The sequence below is a fragment of the Lampris incognitus genome, chromosome 18 (assembly GCF_029633865.1).
Source record: "Lampris incognitus isolate fLamInc1 chromosome 18, fLamInc1.hap2, whole genome shotgun sequence".
Lineage (NCBI taxonomy): Eukaryota > Metazoa > Chordata > Actinopteri > Lampriformes > Lampridae > Lampris > Lampris incognitus.
The window spans coordinates 5,238,821-5,263,392 of NC_079228.1; the positions used below are offsets into that span (position 1 = coordinate 5,238,821).

Sequence of the window (24,572 nt, forward strand, 5' to 3'; positions counted from 1 at the left end):
TGGCCAATTACCCCACTCTTCTGAGCCGTCCCGGTCTCTGCTCCACCCCCTCTGCTGATCCAGGGAGGGCTGCAGACTACCACATGCCTCCTCCCATACATGTGGAGTCACCAGCCGCTTCTTTTCACCTGACATTGGGGAGTTTCACCAGTAGGATGTAGTGCATGGGAGGATCACGCTATTCCCCCCGGTTCTCCCTCCCCCCAAACAGGTGCCCCGACCGCCCAGAGGAGGCGCTAGTGCAGAGACCAGGACACATACCCACATCTGGCTTCCCACCCACAGACACGGCCAATTGTGTCTGTAGGGACGCCCGACCAAGCCGGAGGTAACACGGGATTTGAACTGGTGATCCCTGTGTTGGTAGGCAACGGAATAGACCGCCACGCCACCCAGACACCCCCCTCCTCCCCTCTCTATCCTGAGGTTTCTCCCATTTCTTTCCTGATAAGGTTTTCCTTTAGGAGTTGGGCCTAGATTCCAAGTGGGGTGTCATGTGTCACATATTGTCCTGTGTTGTTGTATGTTGTTGTATCTTGTACTGATTTTGGGCTATACAAATAAACTTGACTTGACCCGACTCTGTCCTTCGGTGTGACAGACTCTGGATGATCTGGAGGGGCGGGTTAAGGAGGCTGGGATTGAGATCAGCGTTCGTCAGAGCTTCCTCACCGACCCAGCTGTGGCTGTCAAAAACCTCAAGGTACTGTTTTCAACTTCCTCTTCCTGCCCAATACTTTGCCTTCCACTTTTGGTGGCTGTTGTTGACATGGCGGCAACCAGGTGATTGAATTACAGGGACTCAGTCAAGCCTCGGATGGCCAGTTCACCCCAACATGCACGGCGTTTTCGCGATAGAGCACTGGCCAGACGCTCATGACAGGGAGGTCCTGGTCAAGTTTTTTGTTGTTTTTTGGCTCTGATCAGGATATTGGATATCTATCTGGATATTGAGTGCCAATTTTCTAAGTTTTTATTTCAAGTTTCCTTTTTTAATCCTCTTGGGGAAATTCAGTTACTGCAAATGAACCCATCCTAGCTGTGATCTGTGTAGCTAGGAGCAGTGGGCTGCCACCTTCATGCTGCGCCTGGGGACCACCTCCAGTTCTTCTCCTATTGCCTTGCTCAGGGGCACAAGCAGGAGTATAAACCCTACCATGCATGTTTCTTCTGATGGTGGAGGAAACCCACCGCAGACTGGGGAGAACATGCAAACTCCACACAGAGGAAGAACTGGGATGGCCCCCAAGGTTGGGCTGACCCCGGGGCCTGAACCCAGGACCTCCTTGCTGTGAGGTGACAGCGCGAACCACTGGGCCACGTTGCGTCTAGGGGAATTCTGATGAGTCCGGATCCAATGTTTGTATTTTATTGCATAATACAGCTGCACAGTGCACACTTAAAATACATTAAAGCTAATAAAACTGATCCAATTTAGGTCATCATATATTTCTTGAATGTTGTTCATCTATTTATTTATCTATTTATTTATGAAACAATCAAACTATAATTAGATTGGTCATGTTGGAAGTAGTTCCATCATCACTGCCGCCTTGGAAGATGCTTGGCTGTTGGGCTGTTTTCATTTCCAACGTAAAGACTTTTTCACACTGGGCATCCGGGTAGTGCACTATTCCGTGGCCTACCAACACGGGGATCCCGGTTCAAATCCCCGTGTTACCTCCGGCTTGGTCGGGCGTCCCTACAGACACAATTGGCCGTGTCTGCAGGTGGGAAGCCAGGTGTGGGTATGTGTCCTGGTCGCTGCACTAGCGCCTCCTCTGGTCGATCGGGGCGCCTGTCCGGGGGGGGGGACTGGGGGGAATAGCATGATCCTCCCATGTGCTATGTCCCCCTGGTGAAACTCCTCACTGTCAGGTGAAAAGAAGCGGCTGGCGACTCCACATGTATGGGAGGGGGCATGTGGTAGTCTGCAGCCCTCCCCGGATCAGCAGAGGGGGTGGAGCAGCGACGGGACGGCTCGGAAGAGTGGGGTAATTGGTCGGATACAATTAGGGAGAAAAAAAAGGGGGGGGGTTCACATTGCAGCCATTTAGACATTTGTCGTTGACTTTTTAAAACACGGGCCTCACTGCTGCACTTGGTGGATCATGTCCCTTTAGTCGCCCAGGGGTCTTTACAAGGTACGAAACGTGGCACAGGCGGAGCACAATGGCCTAAAATTAAAAAAAAAGGAATTTGATCAGACTTTATATAGCTGCTAAGGATCAATTAATATGCGACTTTGTATCGATACCAGTCTCTTGGACCAGATCAGGTCATCCCTGCTCTAGACCAAACCACTACCAATGCCCCTTGCACCGAAATGCAGGCAGGCAGCCATCAGAGAGCCAGGCTTGTATTTTAAAGAGCTGAATTCATTAGACCACAGGGCTGAGACTGTTCTCTCCTCCTTCTCACCTCTCCTTTCTCAGCACCCCCACCTCTCCTCCTCCACCACCTGTGTCAGCTTGATTTGCTTCCTGCCTGGCACCTACTTTAGCATAACCTCGCCTGGCATACCGGCCTAGTTTTTGGCGTTGAGGATTAATTGGCCATCACAGGAGGAAACCATGGTAACAGCATGAATATAGCACAGGAAAGAAGGAAGTACACTGCTGTGTGGTTCCGAGCTGGAAGTGGTACAAGCCCACCGCCGATGGCTCACATCCCCCTTGCTGCTTCCCTTCCATACTCTCAGGATATCAAGCATGTGCTTTTACACTTCCTTTGTGACTTTTTGTGTCTTCCTCTCAAATCTTCAGCGCCAAGACGCCAGAATCATTGTTGGCCTCTTCTACGAGACTGAAGCCAGGAAGGTCTTCTGTGAGGTAACTCCTGTTCTGCTTCCTGCACTGTGACTGGCAGCTCAGCACGCTGTCAGATATCACCAAATTGTTCCTGTCTTTGTGAGTCTTGTCTGAAATCTTTTATAGTGTACACACACACACACACACACTATCTTTTAACATTGTCCTTGCAAGGTGGTCCTTTCTTCTCCCTTCAGTTTTGTGCGTGGCTGTTCATCCTCTCTCCCTGTGCGGGCAGGTGTACAAGGAGAGGCTTTACGGCAAGAAGTACGTCTGGTTCCTCATCGGCTGGTACGCAGACAACTGGTTTAAGATCAAGGACCCGTCCATCAACTGCACAGTGGAGCAGATGACGGAGGCTGTGGAGGGCCATGTGACCACGGAGATAGTGATGCTGAACCCGGAGACGGTGCGAGGGGCGTCCAACTTGGTAAGCCTTCCTGCAGCATCGCTGCCCGTCAGCACGACTTTACAGCGATATCGGCTGTTGTTGAATTTGGCCTCAGAACTTGGCGTTTAGAAACGCCTGGGTTATGATGGATGCTGTTGGTGCAGAACATTACAGTGAAATGAGTGGTGAGTGGGTGAAGTGGCTAGAGTACATGATATGATATAGTATATTGTTGGGTATTGGTTGTGTATATAATGTGAAAATCAGGAACACTTTGTCATTTCACCTTGCGCACATGAAATGACACGAAATGCCGCTTCCCCCAGCAGTGCAACAGACAGACAAAAACACATTCAAGAAATACAAGAACACACATATTCAAACTAACACATATGTGTGTTAGTTTGAATATGTGTGTTCTTGTACTATATATCCAAACTAGACAACAACAAAAATCACTGTCCAAGGGAACAAACGCCAGCCAGGATGACGGTCGGAACCGCCGGTCTGCATGGGCTAGCAGTTCGCCTAGCCTACTCCGCTTCCGCGTCCTGTCAGACCACCCTCCGTGTTTCCTCCTCGGGTGCAGCTCCAAGCAAGGCCGTGGTCCCTGGGCCCACAGTGCAGCAAACCAAGCCCTCCCAGCCGGTCCAGCGCCAGCTCTCCCAGCCAACAAATGAAGGCAAAATCTTAGACGTGGACAAAGACAGTGAATCGACGGTACTGGGTGAGGCCGCTGTGAACGTGAATTCGTGCAGCCATCTTCCACACGGGTGAGGCCGCTGTGAACGTGAATTCGTGCAGCCATCTTCCACACCGGTACTGGGTGAGGCCGCTGTGAACATGAGGCCACGCCGCCATCTTCTACACCGGTACTGGGTGAGGCCGCTGTGAACATGAGGCCGCTGTTAACGTGAATTCGCGCCGCCATCTTCCACACTGGTACTGGGTGAGACCGCTATGAACATGAAGTTGCACCGCCATCTTCTCACACCGGTACTGGGTGAGGCCGCTATGATCGTGAGGCCGCTGTGAACTTGAATTCACGCTGCCGTCTTCTCACACTGGTAGCGGTGCAAATGTGCTTGGTTCCACTATTGCCATGTACATTCTAGTGCAGAGGTTTGCTCTGAGGGTCATGCGTGCGCTCGTATTGAAAATGAATAAAACTGAAATCAGAATCATGTTTATTGACCATGTAGGTTGGCACGTACATTGAATGTGATTGGTTTCGTGGCTCTCAGTGTACTTAACATAGAATAACAACTCTACAATACATCAATCTTCACATATATACACAAGGACTGACTTATACAGGAGAAATAAGAGGTGATACGGTGCAGTGGTGCAGAGAATATACCAGAGATGCTGAAATGAAATGGATATAAGGAAATAATGAAACTGAGGATGGACTTTTATGAATGTTCAGGGGACATTGTTATTTGAGTGAAGAGATGCAGGGTTGTCTCTTATTGATCACAGCATAGTGAAGTGATGGTGCTGGTGTGGAGCAGGTAGCTCTCGCTCAGGGAGACAAACAGTGCTCTCTCTCTTTCCCCTTCTGTCTCTGTTGTCGCTTTGCTCTCTCTCCCTCCCTCTGTCTGTCTGTCTCTCTCTCCCTCCCTCTGTCTGTCTGTCTCTCTCTTGCTCCCTCTGTCTTGTTTGTGTCTCTCTCGCTCTCTCTCTCGGTCCCTCTGTCTCTCTGTCGCTTCGCTCTCTCTCTGTCTCTCTGTCTCTCTACCTGTCTCTCTCCCTCCCTCTGTCTGTCTGTCTCTCTCTTGCTTCCTCTGTCTTGTTTCTCTCTCTCTCTCTCTCTCTCTCTGTCCCTCTGTCTCTCTGTATCTCTCCCTCTGTCTCTCTCTCACGCCGTCTGTCTGTCTGTCTGTCTCTCTACCTGTCTCTCTCCCTCCCTCTGTCTGTCTGTCTCTCTCTTGCTTCCTCTGTCTTGTTTCTCTCTCTCTCTCTCTCTCTGTCCCTCTGTCTCTCTGTATCTCTCCCTCTGTCTCTCTCTCACGCCATCTGTCTGTCTGTCTGTCTGTCTATCTGTCTCTCTCTCTCTCTCTCTCTCTCCTCTGTGCTCTTGGGGACAGTGGTGTTGCTGACACATCCAGCTGCTGGCTGCCCAGAGGGCGCTTGGCATGCACAGCTGGGAGCGGCAGGTTGACATCCTGTCTCCCAGTAGGCATAGTCCTGGATGCACTCCAGATGCTTCCCTCAACAACAAGGGGTGATCTTGAAAATATCCGTGTTCTCCTTCACAGCCCACAAATTTCTCAGGAAGACCTGGCTAGCCACCAGAAACCTCTACTTTTGACCCTTGTAATAGAAAATATTGTCACATTGAAAAGGCCAATTTATGATAAAGTCGTTCCATAAATTGGTTCCAGTCACAATTTGACCCTAGTGGGTGATGTGCAAGGACTGGACCTGTTTCACCAATATATTTAGTTATTTGCATGATGAAATATAGACTTCACACACATCTGCTGAGATGGAGCTGGCTGTTCTCTAAAGGCACCTGTGTTGGGCAGGTGGGCTACAGGTATGGCATTTCATTAGAATGACTCATTGTCAAAACTAGTTCCCTCATGAGGTAGTAATGCATGATGGTGAGAGTTTCTGATAGCGTTTCATAGTTCTTGGTGACTAATTTTTTTTTTAAGACTATGCCCCCTGAGACTTGCTGAAACAAAGGCGTTAATTGTCATCACCTTAGACTTGGACGTTAGAAGAGCTGACAGGGTGGACATAGAGAGAACTTAATGGCTCAGAATGAGTATGTAAGGACAGCTATCATGTAAAAAAAAACAACTTCGCATCAAGATGTGCCGCCAAAAGATTTACAATAACAAAACAGAGCCTAAAAATCAGAACTGACATAAAATTATGAAAACCCTTTGATGAATGTTGATATAATCTGTTATGCAAAAGAGCGTGTAGCAGTCTTCTCTATTTCTACCTGCACAAATAATTGATCAACAAGCAGATGATTTTCCAAGAACTGACAATAAAGAAAATAATTATCATTTGTGTCATTATTTAGGGTCATTAAATTCATCTAAGCATCCAATGACAAATTGTGTGTGTGTGTGTGTTTGTGTGTGTGTGTGTGCGCGTGTGTGTGTGTGTGTGCGTGTGCGTGTGTGTGCGAATGGAACCAGATAATTGAGAAAGTAAACAAATGAGGAACAAACTGGCAGTCTTGCGACTCAAGGCTAAACTGACAGGGGATCTTGGAACTGCAGTGGTCCCCAGAGGCATGATGACTTGGCTCACCCTGCTGTCAGCCAGCAACTGCCCTGCCTTGTTGCCTTGTGGGTAAGTCCAAGAAGACAAAGGCTAGGGGAGTACATCCTGAGAGAAAAGCAAGCTTTGGCGGCAAGCTTTGATGCGGCATCCGACAGACTGGACTACCAGCAGCCTCCTGCAGCAGGGGGAGATGCCAATCATCTTGGGGCCATCCCTTGCCACTGGAACCCGTCTCCTTTATGTCATGAATATGATGTTGGGAGTAACACAATCCTCATGTCATTCTAAAGATCTTCAATGTTTAGACGTTTCCGGGTTTGTCCAGCCTTGGAGTCATCCCATGTGCTCTGTGTGGAGTCTGCATGTTCTCCCCGTGTCTGCGGTGGGTTTTCTTCGGGTGCTCCAGTTTCCCCCACCATCAAAAAGACATGTATGTTAAGGTTTCTACTCTGGTCTGTGCCCTTGACTGAGGCATGGTAAGATGAGCTGGAGTTGGCCCCCAGGCGCAGCATGGTGGCTGCCCACTGCTCCTAGCTACACAGCTAGGATGGGTTAAATGCAGAGCATAATTTCCCTACAGGGATCTTTAAAGTATATCAAAATCACACAAAAAAAATCAAAATCAGCATGCACAAGTACCTACAACCACTTGGGCATATGAATGCTAATGGTCTTGGGCTCCTGATTATATGTGCTGAACACCAGCTGTCCATAACCAACACCATGTTCCAGATGAAGAACAAATATAAGACCTCCTGGATGCACTCGCAGTCAAAGAACTGGCACTTGACCGACTACATCATTGTAAGAAGATCTAACATTAGGCATATTATCACTTGAGCCATGAGAGGAGCTGAGTGTGATACAGACCACCGAATGATAGTAGCCAAACTCCATCTCATGGTGTGCCCAGCAGTCCACCTTAAGAAGTCCACCAAAAAGGGACTACATTGCGCTAAACTCAGAAATGCAGAGGTGTGCAACAATCTACGGTGTGGTCTAGCAAAAAAAGCTTGGAGACACTGAGTTTCTGCCGAAGACTGACAAATCCAGTGACAAAAAAAATGGACTACCATCAGCACCCTGCTGAATCAGTGGCCCGGACCGTTGGCTATAGTGTCAAAAAGCACCAGGACTGGTTTGATGCAAATGCCACACACATTGGCATGCTTCTGGATAGTATGCACAGAGCACACAAAACTAGCCTTGATCACCTTGCTTCACAACCACTAAAGCAGGAATGGAAACAGCAAAGGAAGATAGTCCAGCAGGAACTGCAACGCCTGCAGCATGAGTGATGTGTCAAGAAATTCAAAACTGTGCAGACTAAATTAACATGCACAACTTTTATAATGCCATAAAAGCCTGTGGGCCAAGAAGCTGCTCTTTCTGTCCCATTAGAGGTACTGATGGATCCACGCTCATAAAGGACCAGGTTAAGATCACTCAGCGATGGAGAGAACACTTCAAAGCACTCCACAAAACTCCAACACAGTGGACACCTCCATCCTTGATGAGCTTCCATTGCTGCCCGCCATCAAGACCCTCGATGCTCCACCATCCTTCAGCAAAGTCTTCTCAGCCATCAGATCACTGAAGAACAAGAAAACCCCAGGTCCTGATTTTATACCTGCTGAAATTCTAAAGCAAGAAGGCTACCTCTGGACTTGAGCAGTTTGCCTGTTCATTGCCGAGGTATGGAAGCAGGAATATGTCCCTCATCAATGGAGGAACATGAACATCATCACCATCTACAAGAACATGAGGTGATAAATCTGTGTGCGGGGACAGCAGGAAGGTATTGCTCCTTGCAGTGGCTGGCAAAGTACTTGCAAAAGTCATGCTCTGCAGACTGGTTGACAATATCACTGAGGGGCTCCTTCCAGAATCCCAGTGTGGCTTCAGGAAAAACAGAAGCACTGTGGATATGATCTTCCCTACACGACAGCTGCATGAAAAGTGTCAAGATCTGAAGCAAAACCTGTTCATTGCCTTTGTGGACCTCTCAAAGGCCTTCATCACAGTAGACTGTGACTTCCTGTGGGAGGTCCCCTGCATTATGGTTGCCCCACAAAATTTTTCAACATCTTCCATCAATTTCATGAAAGGATGAGCACTAAGGTTATAGTGAGTGGAACCGAGTCTGAGGCATTTGGTGTTGGCACAGGCATGAGACAAGGCTGTGTGCTTGCACCAGTGCTTTTTTAATATCTTTCTCCTCTGTGTGACAATTCTCCTGCACAAGGACATAGAGGCAGAGAGTGGGGTGACTATTGATTTCCATCTGGATAGGAACCTCTTCGACATCAGAAGGTTCCAAGCCACCACAAAGCTCAGGTCAGTGTGCAATACTGTGCATACTCGAGCTACAGTATGCTGACAACTGTACTCTTGTAGCACACACTTCAGCAGCACTACAAGCCACCCTCACAGCTGCTATGAGGGCATATAGTCAAATGGGGTTGTCTGCTACCATCCCCAAAACAGAGATCCTCTGCCAGTGGTCATCTGATCCCCCACAACTTTTACATCTCAGACTCGCCTCTTGTCATACTTCAAATACCATGGTAGTATCCTCTCAGGTGACTGCAACATTAATCAGGACATCAAGAACAGGATCCAACAGGCCTCATGCGCCTTTGGATGCCTCAGGGAGCAAGTCTTCACTGACAACGTGCACCTCAATACAAAGATTGCAGCCTGTCAGGCAGTGTGCCAATCCACACTTCTGTATGGATGTGAGACATGGACGCTTTACAGCTGCCGCCTAAAACAACTTGAGGCCTTTTCACATAAAATGCCTCCAGCGGATCTTAAAAGTGACCTGGCAGGATCGTATCTCACCTTTGGAGATTCTAAAATGCACCAGGAGCACAGAGGCCACCATCTTTCACCATTAGATCAGATGGCTTGGCCACCTCATCAGGATGCCAGAGGACCACATCCCTTGGAAGGTCCTCTATGACCAGCTGAGGCTAGGACACCACTCAGCCGGTGGACCAAAAAGGATGTTCAAAGACCAGGTGAAGGTCTCCCTTAAGAAGTTTGAGCTCCACCCTGGTGCACTAGAGATGGCAGCTGCTAATCGACCCAACTGGCACCGTCTATGTCATGAAGGCATGAAGCTTCCTGAGAATAAAGGGACGAAAAGCACCTGGCAAAGAAGCGCAGGAGTCACAAACCCACGGCTGCAGTTAATCCCACACCACCCTCAGCCAGTGCCTTCGTGTGCACTGCTTGTGGAAGACAGTTTGCATCCCATCCCGCATTGGACTTTACAGCCACCATCGGACACGATGGACAACCCAAAAGTGTGTGTATGTATATTAATACTTATATCAATATTACAATCTAAAGAATATTTTTATGCCCCCAGCAAAGTGTCATCATCATCATCATCATCGGCGGTCACTCGGGGTCGAGTATGACTGTCCTCCTTCTTGGTCCTTGTGGGTCTTCAGATGGGCGAAGAGGCCAATCCTGGAGCCGCATATTTTGGTGCAGTGTGGGCAGGGGTGGGCGGTGGTAATTGTGGGATTGGTTTGGGCCTTTTTGGTGGAAACTCCCTCCTTTCTGAGTCTGCGCTTGTCTTCTGCAGCACGTCGGAGATCATTATTATAAAGTGCAGCTCCTTCCCGGACAAGTTTTCTCCAGGTCGCCCTGTTGGTTGCTGTGTCCTCCCAGGTCTTAGGGTCTATGTGGCATTTTTTGATGTTCGTTTGGATGTTATCCTTATACCTTTTCTTTTGACCACCTGGGGCACGTTGTCCTGTGAGAAGCTGGGAGTATAGGACTTGTTTTGGAAGGCGAGAGTCAGGCATATGGATGACATGGCCAGTCCATCTGAGCTGGTGTTGGGCAATGGTGGCAGTGATAGCGGGAATGTTAGCCTCCACCAGGACGCTGGTGTTGGTGCGTCTATCTTCCCAGGTGATCTTGAGGATCTTTCGGAGGCACCTCTGATGATGTGCCTCTAGTGCCTTCAGGTGCCTGCTGTATGTGGTCCAGGATTCTGATCCATACAGTAGGGTGGGCAACACTACCGCTTTGTAGACCAGAATTTTCGTTCTGGCCTGGAGGTCGCGGTTTTCAAAGACCCTTTTCCTCAGTCTTGAGAAAACCCCACTGGCACAGCTGAGGCGGTGGTGTATTTCCTCATCAATATTAGCTTTGGATGATAGGAGGCTTCCGAGGTATGTAAAGTGGTCCACATTTTCCAGTCTGGTTTTGTCAACGTAGATAGTTGGGGGTGGAGCAGGGTTATTTGTGTTGGGTGGTGGCTGGTAGAGGATCTGGGTCTTTTTTAAGTTAAGGGCCAGACCAAGCTGCTTGTATGCCTTGGCAAAAGCATCCAGAATGCACTGTAGGTCCTCTTCTGAATGGGCCACAAGGGCATTGTCATCGGCATACTGCAGCTCCATGATGGATATGGTGGTGGTTCTGCTTTTAGTCCTGAATCTGTTGATGTTCAGGGGTTGTCCGTCGGTTCTGTACATGATTCTGACTCTTGTGGCAGGTGTTTCCCCATAAGATGGAGGATAGCAGAAATGAAAATGGAGAACAGGGTAGGTGTGTGTGTGTGTGTGTATTAATACTTATATCAATATTAAAACCTAAAGAATATTTTTATGCCCCCAGCAAAGTGTACACACACACACACACACACACACACACACACACACACACATGTGCGTGCACACACATACTAACACACACTTTCCTAAATACTGATTTTTTTTTCCCTCCCTAATTCTTCCACAGACTTCACAGGAGTTTTTAGCCCAGCTGATGTCTAAGCTCCCAGGAAAGAATCCGGAGGAGACGGGAGGTTTCCAGGAGGCCCCACTGGCATATGATGCTGTGTGGGCTTTGGCCCTGGCCCTGAATAAGACTGTGGGGCCCCTCAAGGCCAAGGGTCGAAGGCTAGAAGACTTTAACTATAACAACCGGGACATCACAGCTGAAATCTACCGGGCACTCAACACCAGCTCCTTCGAAGGAGTCTCTGTGAGTACAACCCCTCAGAGAAACAGTTGTGGAGGAGTTGTGTGTGTGTGTGTGTGTTTGTGTGTGTGTGTGTATGTGTGTGTGTGTGTGTGCATATATATATATATATATATATATATATATATATGGGGGGGCATGTTGGATTACAGCACACATGAGAGTGAGAAGTTAAAGGGAGGTGGTGGAGACATGTTCATATTATCCATTTCTCTTCCAGGGTCATGTCGTGTTTGATGCCCAAGGTTCTCGAATGGCCTGGACCCTCATCGAACAGCTCCAAGGTACATCGTAAGACTGTTTTTGGCTTTATATCTGGAGGTGTCTTTAGTCATCAGCGTCATTTAAATTGTGTTGGGATCATGGCCTTACCATGAAGGTTTAGAACCATTTAGCAGGATTATCAGCATTTGAATGGCTTTAAGCAATTGGATGAAGTAGTAGAGTTTAAATTATATATCATGTGATTGGGGTTTTTTTTTCTTATTTTTTGGCATAAAGGTAGAGTGTGTGTTTTTATTAAACAGTTTGTTGAATACTCATATAAGTGATCTTACAGATGGCTAAACAACCAAACCCATAATTGTATTGCCTAAGCAAACAGCCAAACCTTTTCTGCAAATTTTACAATTGGGTCTCAATATTCTCTCATGGTGTAGCGGTGCTTTGTAAATCTGAAATTGTAGCAGGAAATGTACATAAGAAAATAATATCGCTCCTTGAATATTTTAATTGAAAATTGGAGAAAGGTTTTTGAAGAGCTCCTTTCATGTGCTTGCCTAATTGGCTGTTACAAACAAATAAATGCAATGACCAATTATATCATTAATATGATGATGTAATTTATATCATAATTATATATAGTATTTAGTATTGTGCATACATTGCATACGTTCATGCCCAATTTGAAAATCTTAATGTCTGCTATGTGCTTATGCCTTTATTCACTTTTACTATTAATTGTGGGGTCCTAAGTGTGTGCACTGGGCATGTCTGAGTGGTTTTACATTCTCTTCATGTCAGGGTATAGTCTGCAGTGATGAAACTGATAAAACTTTTTTACATTCATACAGTAAAAGCAATAGGGAGAAGAAACGTTTGGTTAACACTCATTAACCTCCACAGAGCTTTGTTCCCTCACTGGCCGCAGGAAACAAAGAGCTGCAGGGATCCGGTGTTAGTCAGACATGACTTTTACTGCCCTGCAGCTTTGGTGATGACCCCCTATTAGCCTGGCAGGCACCCCATTGGCCTCCCATGTTCATCTTTAGGATTGAGCTTGAATCATCCTCTCTTTATGTGCAGGAGGAGAGAGCTAGCTGGATCCTCCTCTATCACACGGTGATTGTGGCGTTGTCTTATTCTGAGTGGTGCTTAGCTGTCTGCGTTTTGATCATTAGGCCTTTGTTCTTGTGTTCAATTTGTCTGCACTTTCCGTCTTCCTGAATGTGCTAAAATCTGACTATATTAGAAACTTGTGTTTTTCTTGTCATCTTCTACATTTGGCTACTCCCGTTAAGGGTCACCACAGTGGATCATCCACTTCCATCTCTTCCTGTCCTCTGCATCTTCCTCAGTCACACCAGCCACCTGCATGTCCTCCCTCACTACATCCATAAACCTCCTCTTTGGCCTTCCTCTTCTCCTCTTCCCTGGCAGCTCCATATTCAGCATCCTTCTCCCAATATACCCAGCACCTCTCCTTCACACATGTCCAAACCATCTCAATCTTGTCTCTCTTGCTTTGTCTCCAAACCGTCCAACATGAGCAGTCCCTCTAATATACTCGTTCCTAATCCTGTCCTTCTTCCATCACTCCCGATGAAAATCTTATCATCTTCATCTCTGCCACCTCCAGCTCCACCACCTGTCTTTTCATCAGTGCCACCATCTCTAAACCATACAACATACCTTGTCTCACTACCATCTTGTAAACCTTCCCTTTAACTCTTGCTGGTACCCTTCTGTCACAAATCACTCCTGACAGTCTTCTCTGCCCACTCCACCCTGTGCACACTCCCTATTACTTTGAACAGTTGACCCCAAGTATTTAAACTCATCCACCTTCGCCACCTCTATTCATTGCGTCCTCATCATTCCGCTGTCTTCCCTCTCATTCACGCTTATGCATTCCATTTTGCGCCTACTGAATTTCATCATTCTTCTCTCCAGTGCATACCTCCACCTCTCCAGGCTCTCCCCAGCCTGCTCCCTACTCTCGCTACAGATCACAATGTCATCTGCGAACATCATCGTCCATGAAGACTCCTGCCTGATCTCATCCATCAACCTGTCCATCACGATAGCAAACAAGAGCTCAAAGCCAATCCTTAATGTAATCCCACCTCCACCTCAACCCATCTGTCATTCCACTGTCACACTGCCCTCATACATATCCTGCACCACTCTTAGATACTTCTCTGCCACTCCCGACTTCCTCATACAATACCACACCTCTGCTCTTGGCACCCAGTCAGCTTTCTCTAAATCTATAAAGACACAATGTAAGTCCTTCTGGCCTTCTCTATACTTCTCCATCAACATTCTCAAAGCAAACATCCCATCTGTGGTGCTCTTTCATGGCAGGAAACCATACTGCTGCTCACTGATCATCACTTCTCTTAACTTAGCTTCCACTACTCTTTCCCATATTGTCATGCTGTGGCTGCTCAGCTTTATGCCTCTGTAGTTGCTACAGCTCTGCACATCACCCTTGTTCTTGAAAATCGGTACCAGTACATCCAAAGGAATTGAATCGAGTGCAACTGGACTTGGCATATATCCGTGAAGACGTGACTGGCTGGTGATGAAACTCAAGATATTTATCCTCTTTGGAGTTGTTATCAGAGCTATAGATGTCCATGGCTCTTTGTGTTCCGATGTTAAGCAACGCCCGTCGTTATCAGAGGTATTGATATGCGTGGCTCTTTTGTGTTCCGATGTTAAGCAACGCCCGTCGTTATCAGAGGTATTGATATGCATGGCTCTTTGTGATCCAATGTTAAGCAGCAACGGCCGTTGGGGGTGTTAGTTTCGACTTCGTTAGTGCTCTATTCAGTGGTCATGAGTCGTTGGAGCCGTTAGTGACCGACTGTTGTTCTTGGAGGCCAGGATTCTTGAGTCTCCTGCGTAGAGATGAAAGGACGGCATTGTAAGTGGGAGATAGGTGGTGTCGCAGACCTCCTCCTCTGTTGAGGGATGGTTTTTCCAGTTTCGCATAAACATCGGAACACAAAGAGCCATGGACATCATTAGCTCTGATAACGACTCCAAAGAGGATAAATATCTGAGTTTCATCACCAGCCAGTCAGACTAGCTTGGTCTAGTCAGAAAGGCACGAACTGATGAAGCATCTTGGATGAGAGGCGAAATGTCTTCACGGATATATACCAAGTCCAGTTGCACTCGATTCAATTCCTTTGGATAACCATGACCTGGATGAATGAGAACATTCACAGACACGGTACCAGTACACTTCTCCACTCCTCCGGCATCCTCTCACTTTTCAAGTACAATCTAGTTAAAAACTCCACTGCCATTTCTCCTAAACATATCCATTCCTCCACAGGTGTGTCATCTGGACCAACCACCTTTCCACTTATCATCCTCTTCATAGCTGCCCTCGCTTCCTCCTTGCTAATCCACCACGCTTCCTGATTCACTATCCCCCCATCATCTAACCTGCTCTCTCTCTCTCACTCACTTACTTCATTCATTAGCCCCTCAAAGTACACTTCTATCCTCTCAACACACTCTCCTCGCTTATCAGCACATTTCCATCTCTATCCTTCATTACCCTAACCTGCTGCACATCCTTCCCAGTTCACTCCCTCTGTCTAGCCAATCAGTATAAGTCCTTTTCTCCTTATTTAGGGTCAAACCTCATACAACTCGCCAAACACCTTTTCTTTTGCCTTTGCCACCTCTTTCTTCGCCTTACGTCGCATCTCCTTGCACTTATGTCTACTTTCTTCATCTTTCTGACTTGATTGGTGCCACTTCTTCTTCACCAACCTCTTCCTCTGTATACTTTCCTGTACTTCCTCATTCCACCAACAAGTCTCCTTGTCTTCCTTCCTCTGTCCTGATGACACACCAAGTACCTTCCTAGCTGTGTCCCTCACTATTTCTGCAGTGGTTGCCCAGCCATCCGGCAACTCTTCACTACCACCCAGTGCCTGTCTTACCTCCTGCCTGAACTCCACACAACAGTCTTCCTTCTTCAACTTCCACCATTTGATCCTTGGCTTTGCCTTCACTCTCTTTCTCTTCCTGGTCTCCAAAGTCATCCTACAGACCACCATCCGATGCTGCCTAGCTATGTTCTCCCGTCACCACCTTGCAGTCTCCAATCCCTTTCAGATCACGCCTCCTGTGTAAGATATAGTCCACCTGTGTGCACTTTCCTCCACTCTTATACGTCACCCTGTGTTCCTCCCTCTTCTTGAAATATGTATTCACCACAGCCATTTCTGTCCTTTTCACAAAATCCACCACCATCTGTCCTTCCACATTCCTCTCCTTGACACCATACCTACGCATCCCCTCCAAATCCTCTCCGTTCTCTTCATCAACATGCCCATTGAAGTCCGCTCCAATCACCACTCTCTCCTCCTTGGGTACACTGTCCACCACTTCATCCAATTCACTCAAGAATTATTTTTTTCTCTTCCATCTCACACTCAACTTGCGGGGCATATGCGCTGAGAAATTCATCATCATGCCTTCAATTTCCAGCTTCATACTCAATTCAAGTCAACACAATTCTATTTGTATAGCCCATTATCACAAATTTCAAATTTGCTTCAGTGGGCTTTACAGCAATACAATATTCTGACCTTAGATCAGTGGTTCTCAAATTTTTTCTGTCTTGCCCCCCGCCCCAACAAAATTGTGCCAAATTGGGCCAAGTTTAACTTTAAATAACATCAAGACCATGAAAAACGATGAGCAAGTCAATTTGTGAGAGCTCAGGTCTTATCACTGCATTAGTGGCTGCAATGAGCCTGTTTTGCACTGCACATCTTTTCAAAAGGGGTTGCAGGCTTGATACTGCCACTCTCAAGTCATGCTCGATGTTGAGATTAGATCTGTACATTGTTTTAAGTGAAGCAACAGCAGAAAAGCCCATCTCACAGAGATAGGATGTGGCGAAGAGAAGCACATTGCCCACAGCCCTCTGTCCTATCAGTGGATACCCCCTCTCCACACCAAACCAGAACTGACTCAGTGTCTGAGCTGTAAAGCTCAGCATCAGGGTGAAGTTAGATGTTATCTCGATGGACTGATCCTCTTCAGCAGAGCTGAAATCAGCAGGTGCTGCTGCATTGAATAGCTCTGTCACCCAGTCATACTGAGCACTGTTGTTTGGGAAGTATTTTTGAAAGAATCCTCTCAAGGAAGAGATGTGCTTCTATGACATGAAATCACTGTGGTGGCTCCAGAATCACTGGTTTCAACAAATTCACTCAGATTCTCAGAGAAATCAGTATTTCCTTGATCAAGTCGCCTGCCCCACATCACAAGCTTTCGGGTGAATGCACTGATCTTGTCTGCCAGGTGAGGAATGTGCTTGCCTACACCCTGGTTTAATAATGAGACATATGCTCTTACGCAGGCCTACAGGAGACTGGAACGTAAACAGCAAAAATAAAAATTGGACGTTTTTTACCTATCGTGGCATGAGTGTTTATTGAAACACAAGCGTGCTTTATCTGCTGCAAAAGCAGCGTATCTCTCTCACTTAATCAATATTAATAAACATAACCCCAGATTTCTCTTTGACACTGTATCTAAACTTACTAGCAATCTATTAGCTGCTGACCATTGACGGCCCATGAGTTTCTAGGCTTTTTCTGCAATAAGGTTGATGAGATCATAAACAAAATTAGTTCTTCAACTCCAGTTACTCCTGAAGATCCTGTCTTACCAAATTCATATCTATATAACGAGTCACTGAAAGTCCCAGTTATTACAGCGTTTGAGACTATCTCTCTTGATACTTTGACTAAGCTCGTGTCAGCTTCTAAACCAACTGCTTGCCTACTTGACCCCTTACCAGCAAAACTTTTTAAAGACCTCTGGCCTATTCAGAGACCTACAATGCTAGATATTGCTGATTTATCACTTACTTAATGTAATTTATCAATGATTTTTAGATTATTGTGATTCACATATTTAGGAGAGGAGAGCTTGGGAGCAATACAGCAGGGTAGGGAGACAGTCTCAATGTTATAGACCAAGCTGTCAGTCTAATAATCTACACTATGAGAAATTCCCTGACTAAACATTTTAAACTACTTGACTCCACATCCGCACTTGATTTAAACCTAGCAGGCTCTCTAATCACCTGCAACCTGCTGAATGATAAGTCCCTAGGGTCAAACTAACCGTAAACAGCTATCTACATTGCTAGACAAAAGAGCGGCACCGTCCCCAGTAGGATGAATGCCGTCCGCTTTCAGCAGGTAAGGGCGGCCCCAGAAAGAAGGCCAGTTATCAATGAAGCCGAATCCCTGCTTATTACAGTAACGAGCCAGCCAGCGGTTCATTGAGGTGAGCCTACTGTACATCTCATCATTACCCCTCACAGGTAAGGGACCTGAGACAATTAATCGATGCCCACACATCTTTCTGGCAAACTCAAGCATTCTGACTAGGCTGGCTTTTGTGATCTCTGATTGCTTCATCCTAGCATTATTGGTGCCACCATGAATAACAATGTTGCTGAAAGTAGTGGTGCAGTGTGCCTGGGTTCCCTGACTCTCCCTCCGTGATGCCAGCACCCTAAGATTAGCCTCTATGTCGGAGACTCTGGCCCCGGGTAAACAGTGAACCAAGGCTGGTGAAGCTAATCTAACATTGCGGGTAATGGAGTCTCCTATCACTAGCGTGCGTTGCTTTACTCTGACAGAAGTGGGAGAAGCACGATGGCCGGTAGGAGTACCAACAGGGCGGGTGAGTGGAGAAAACCGGTTTGCAGTCGGGAGAGGTGACTGCAGACCAGGCCACACGACCGGTGGCTTGCTCTTTCGAGCCTTCCCACGCCGGTAAACGGAGACGAACTCCGCTGCATCTGCCGACGAAGCTAAGCTAGTGCTAACAATAGCAGGCCTGCTGTCAGGTCCGGGGCTACTGAGCTAGTACTAACAATAGCAGGTCTGCTGTCAGGCCCGGGACTACTTAGCTAGTGCTAACAATAGCAGGTCTGCTGTCAGGTCCGGGGCTACTGAGCTAGTGCTAACAGTAGCAGGCCTGCTGTCAGGTCCGGGGCTACTGAGCTAGTGCTAACAATAGCAGGCCTGCTGTCAGGCCCGGGACTACTTAGCTAGTGCTAACAATAGCAGGTCTGCTGTCAGGTCCGGGGCTACTGAGCTAGTGCTAACAATAGCAGGTCTGCTGTCAGGCCCGGGGCTACTGAGCTAGTGCTAACAATAGCAGGTCTGCTGTCAGGCCCGGGGCTACTGAGCTAGTGCTAACAATAGCAGGTCTGCTGTCAGGCCCGGGGCTACTGAGCTAGTGCTAACAATAGCAGGCCTGCTGTCAGGCCCGGGGCTAAGACTATCTGGAGTGCCCGTCACGTCTAACGTAATCCTAGCCGAAAGCAGCTGCTCTAACTCACGGACACGTCTCTCTAGTAGAGACAACCTGTCTGTAACTACGGAGCAGTCACCACAAACCATCGTTTTAACGAGGCTGCTTTGACTGCGAATCTAATAGAGCTAACTGCTAAGCTAGGCTAAGCTCAAAGCTAGTAACAAACTGGGAACGAGAAGCTGCCTACTAAACACGAGTCGAATGAGAAAGAAAACTACAGAATCTAGCGATAAGTGACCTCAGCACAGAATGTAGCTAAATCAGAACAAAATGAAGAGGTTAGGGCAGAATACAAAGCGATAGTAAGAAAATAAAAGTTATGATCTCACAAAGCCGCCTCTCACGAAGGCGGGAGCTGGAAGCAGCTGGCAGTGACGTCCACGGAGCAACACCCGCTATTATTGGTTGATTTAGATCAGCTTCCGGCATTTCTGCTTTTTTTATTCACAGCGACAGTATAGACAGACAGGAAAGAGGGGATGACACGCAGCAAAGGTCACCGGCTGGATTCGAACCAGAAACGTTGCGACCACGTGGTATGCACTGTAACCATTGAGTTATGGAGGCACTCCTTGTTTGTTTTTTGTTTTTGTTTTGCTTTTTTAAGTAAAGTCAACTGAACTTCATTCAGTTGACTTTGAAAGGCTCGGTAAAGAAAGCATTGCAGTAGTCTATTTGAAATAAAGGCATGGATTAGCCTCTCAGCCTCTGTCTGGGATAGGAATGGCTGTACTTTGGCCAAAAAAATGGATTAAAAACTTGTTGGTCAACACCTACCTGGAGGTGAGTGAATCATCCTGAGTGTCCCTATGTTATACATGGCTTCTTGATGGACTCTCTTAATATCCCAGGTGATTGAGTTGATGGTTGCTCCCTTTAATCTACAAAATAGTCTTGAAGATGTGTGTGCCAGTGGATGGGCTGGCAGGCGTGGGGTCTGCAGGTTGTTTTGCGTGAACTTCAATGTGCTGGTGGCATGGTAATGACCTTATTCAGCTCAAAGGAGCAGTTTTAGGGAGGAATTTAGTTTCTCCCACAGCCTTATGAATAGTGTAGCAGTATGGACGAGGGCTCGACCTTTGTCTATGCTGTGATTCCCCAGAACAAAAAGCATCCATTAAATTCAAAAGCTGAAATTAAATGTGTTTGATCGTTATGGCTCAGGGGTATAACTGGTAGGATACTGAAGTTCTGTGAAACTGAGTTCAGATTGGGGGGGGTACGTATACTTGAATTTATGCCATGGTGACTATTTCTGCGTTTCTCTTTCTTTCTTTCTCCCTCTCGCCTCTCCTCTGTCTTTCTGCTTCTTTTTGCCTCTGACCTGCGCAGGAGGGAGCTATAAGAAGATTGGATACTATGATAGCACTAAAGGCAATCTGTCCTGGTACGGGAATGACAAGTGGATAGGTGAGACATTCGTCATCCTCCGCCTCCTTTATTTTCAGGTTCATCACTGTCCACTGTGCTCCTTCTCTCCCCCAATCTCCCCTTTTTCTCACCATCTACACTTGTAATAACAATAATAATAATAATAATAACGATGATGATAATAATAATAATACGTCAGACTTCTATAGCACTTTTCTAAATACTCAGATGCTTTACATCAGAGGCAAAAGTAGACAAGCAAAACAAAATGTTAATAAAGATCAGACATGGCAATAAAAGCAGGGAGGTGAGGGGGTGGAGAGTAGCTGGGAAAGGCTAGTCTGAAGAGGGGAATTTAGACGGCCTTTTTGAATGCAGAGTGGGGGCAGCTTTGATCTGACTTGTGTCTCTCCTTTTTTTGAATTCCCTTTTCCTTCCTCTGCCGTTGCCCCCTTCCCTGTGTCTCCTGTTGCTCCTCCTTGTTCCACATGGAGGATTGGCTGAGAATGTTCATCAATCAGCCAGTCAAGATTTATTTAGGATGGCCACTGTGAACAGCAACAGGCCAGCTACGTTCCATGAAGCTGAAACTATGTCCAGATTTTAGAGAATGTAATTAATATTTTCCTCATTAATTGATGTATTGGGCGGCACGGTGGCGCAGTGGTTAGCGCTGTCGCCTCACAGCAAAAAGGTCGAACCCGAGGGTTGTTCAACCTTGGGGGTCATTCTAGGTCGTCCTCTGTGTGGAGTTTGCATGTTCTCTCTGTGGTGGGTTTTCTCCGGGTGCTCCGGTTTCCCCCACCATCAAAAAGACATGCATGTTAGGGTTAATACTCCTGCCTGTGCCCCTGAGCAAGGCATGGCAAGACCAACTGGAGTTGGTCCCCGGGCGCTGCACGGCGGCTGCCCACTGCTCCTAGCTACACAGCTAGGATGGGTTGAATGCAGAGGGGAACTTCCCCACAGGGATCGATATAGTATACCATAATGCCCTACACAAGCAAGCCTACTGACAGGGCAACCTGCTGTGGAGCAACAGTTTCTTCATTTGTTAATTAACGCTACGAACCAGCCCAGCGTGGTTACAGCAAGAAGACAAATAGGAGACGGCAGTTGAAGCAAAACAGGGGAAAGCAATCGAGGTAGCAATTTAAGGGGATTGAGCTCAATGACCTTGACTCTGAGGAATGAAATTGTGTTCCCTGATGTGTAGGGGGAACCACATGTACGTCATGTCAGTTCTGCCCTCCCGGGCGCTTGGAAGATGCAGAGTCCACCTTGCCTCATGCTTTGACTGTGGAGTTCAAGTGTTTCAAGTCAATCGAATCTGAAACACAAATATTCTTAGGATTTCATTATTTTTTTCTTCCTTTTTAAAACTGAATTGTTTATTTTCGCACTAATGATCATAAATACGTTCTTGCCATTGCTTCGTGAACTGAGCCGTTGCTTTTTTTTAAATGGGTTAGTGGCTTTTTCCTCTGATGCCACTCATTCTAATGAGCCTGTGGTTCAGATCCAACGCACAAATGATGGCGATAACACCGGGAGACGTTAACACGATTATCAGTCGTAAGACAAATGTGTACGTTAAGAATCTAGACGGTGAAATCACGCGCTTGTAAGTATGGATGGAGAGATTCCTCAGGACTTTGCCAAGATCCAAGCCAACCCTTTTCCCTACCACCTTTTGAAGAATGAGGCATCTGCTCCCAAATATTCGAGCGCCGTCATCTAAGACGTGAACACACAAGAGCAGAACTGTGACTAAAATAAACAAAGCAAAACCAGACAACCCAAGGTTAGCCGACTACCCCCTAGCTCTGATGTGTGAGGGCTGGTGAAAACATCTGACCTCTGCTCCTCCATGTCTGGTGTTGGAACATGGGTGTCACGCCATCTGCACTGAGGCACTAAGGACCCGGTTGTTTGGACCAAACGTGCACAAATATCAGCAGATACTTTTGGACTTGGGGGGGGGTGGGGGGGGTTGGTCAAGGTCCCTGCTTGTCTCCTTAACAGCATGTTGCCCTGCGGCGGCTTTCTGGTCGGAGCAAGACGTCCTCCCTCCTTCCCTGCTGATGCGGCTGGTCACCGGGTACCGTCTCCTTCTGCACTATACTGCTGCCAGCCACCCATGGCCTGGAGGACATTCTGGAAATAGCAACAGAGTGGTGACAGACAGAAAAAGACCTCTTAAAGGAGACGGTGACTTTGTTTCTGGCTCGGTTGTCACGTGTTGACCGGAAAGTCAGAGCTCTCGATTATTGTGTGCCCTCTGTGATGGACAAGTTGCTCCCTCTTTCTAATGTTTTCTTCCTCACCCCACAGCTTTCATCCACATTTCCCTCAGATTTGTTTTAGTCCTTCGCTTTTTTTTTGCCATATATCCACCCCCAATGCCCCTCTAACTTCTTATTTTGTGGTTTCCTCTCATTTGTTATCTCCAACCTCCTCTTCTCATCTGCTACCCTGTTCTCACACACTTCTTAATGTATTTGTTCACACTCTCCTATCCTCCCTCCCTCGTTCTTTGTTTCCTCGACAACCACTGCATCTTCTCCTCCCTCATATTGCCATGGTAACCATTATGGGGCCTGTTGTCATGGCAACATGCTGTCCCAATTCCATCATCAAGGGCAGAGAGAGGTAGCAGTGTGGGAGAGCACAATTTCTTTTTGCACACTCTTTCACATACCCATACCCATGCACAGCACACACACACACACACACACACGCATAACAATTACAGACATTGATGTAGAATATTCATTCAGCAAAGAACTAGACACATATGCTCACATGCATGGAGTGAAGTCCTTATAATCTCCCATGGTGCAACAGTCTGGCTCCCCCATTAGGTCCACTTATGTGGACCTAATGGCCGAGTTTTTGAACTGAGCCCTCCGGAAGTACTGACTGCATCCAGCTGTGGAAAGCTGGTATAATATATACAACAGCTTTCCATCAGTAGAGAGGTTGAAACTCTAAAGACACAAGCCCCCAAAATCCTCTCTGTTTCTTTAGCTGCCATAGCAACAGGCTTCCAAGCCAATAGAAGCCCCATGTTACTATTCTGACCCTAAACTCCATAGTAACATGCTGGTTATTATTAACGTCTGGTTCGAAAATGCCTGGGTTCCTAGATCTTACACTGCGCTGCCTGCAGCGTAGCCTTTACTGTTATATAAACACTATGAAATATGCAGCGCTGATATGCATGCATGGCCATATCTTTAAACTTCCTATTCCAAAGCTTGACGTGTTGAAAACGCTTAGTAAATAGTAAATTTACTTACATCTAAATACTTTTTACAGTTATTACAATTACAATTTCATTTAGCAGATGCTTTTATCCAAAGCGACGTACATCTGAGAGTTAATACAACACAAGCAAGCAAGGATCTAGTCAGGAGGCGACAACGCAAGTATCAAAAAAAATACTAGCTTCAAGTCCAATAGGACATAGGTGTCAACAGGCAGTGCACAAAGGCAATGCATAGAAGGGAGGTGTATATATATATATATATATATATCAACGCGGATACAGGAAAAAAGATTTAATGCATAGCAGTACAGGCCTGTTTCGTGCGTCTCGCACTCATCAGCTGCTGATGATTTTTTTTTCATGTTTTGATTTATATTGGCACCATGCCCGCTGCATCTTAGTCCCAACCTCCACCAGCCAGGGATCCCCCACCTCAGAAATCCCAATTTAACCACTGGGCTTAACACAATGAGGGCTGACACACGAGGGCGCTACAGCGAAGCTGTGTGTTTAAATACCAAGGAGTACCACAGCTGAACCCGCCCCCGTCTGATTTTCGCAACAAAGGAAGCAATAAGAGGGCACAACCTGCGTCTGCTGACCCAGCTATTGGAGTTCAGAGAGTTAAACTGGCAAGTACTGAGCACAAGAAAGCCTGATAACGACCTAAATCTGAATCAAAACGCAAAAGAGTTTTAAATCACTTACCAAACAACTGATATCTCCTATATTCAAGATCAGATACTTAAGTTTAATGCCCTGGTCAGGGATTGAGATGGTAAAGCACAATAAATATAAACAAATAAATATACATACATAAAAAAACTCACTCTCACCCTTTTTCGGATAGTGTGTGTGTTCCTTGATCTCGGGTCCTCTA

At 46.7% G+C, this 24,572-nt stretch overlaps 1 protein-coding gene across 1 annotated transcript in view; it reads left to right on the plus strand.

The window, feature by feature from the left end:
- The window catches only part of gabbr1b (gamma-aminobutyric acid (GABA) B receptor, 1b), an 86,581-nt gene that overhangs the window by 28,412 nt on the left and 33,597 nt on the right, over window positions 1-24,572 (plus strand). The window contains exons 4-9 of the mRNA XM_056298649.1: window positions 602-703; window positions 2,766-2,831; window positions 3,049-3,240; window positions 11,212-11,457; window positions 11,675-11,738; window positions 20,383-20,460. Coding sequence (XP_056154624.1) covers window positions 602-703; window positions 2,766-2,831; window positions 3,049-3,240; window positions 11,212-11,457; window positions 11,675-11,738; window positions 20,383-20,460 — 748 coding nt within the window. The remainder of the gene's footprint in view (window positions 1-601; window positions 704-2,765; window positions 2,832-3,048; window positions 3,241-11,211; window positions 11,458-11,674; window positions 11,739-20,382; window positions 20,461-24,572) is intronic.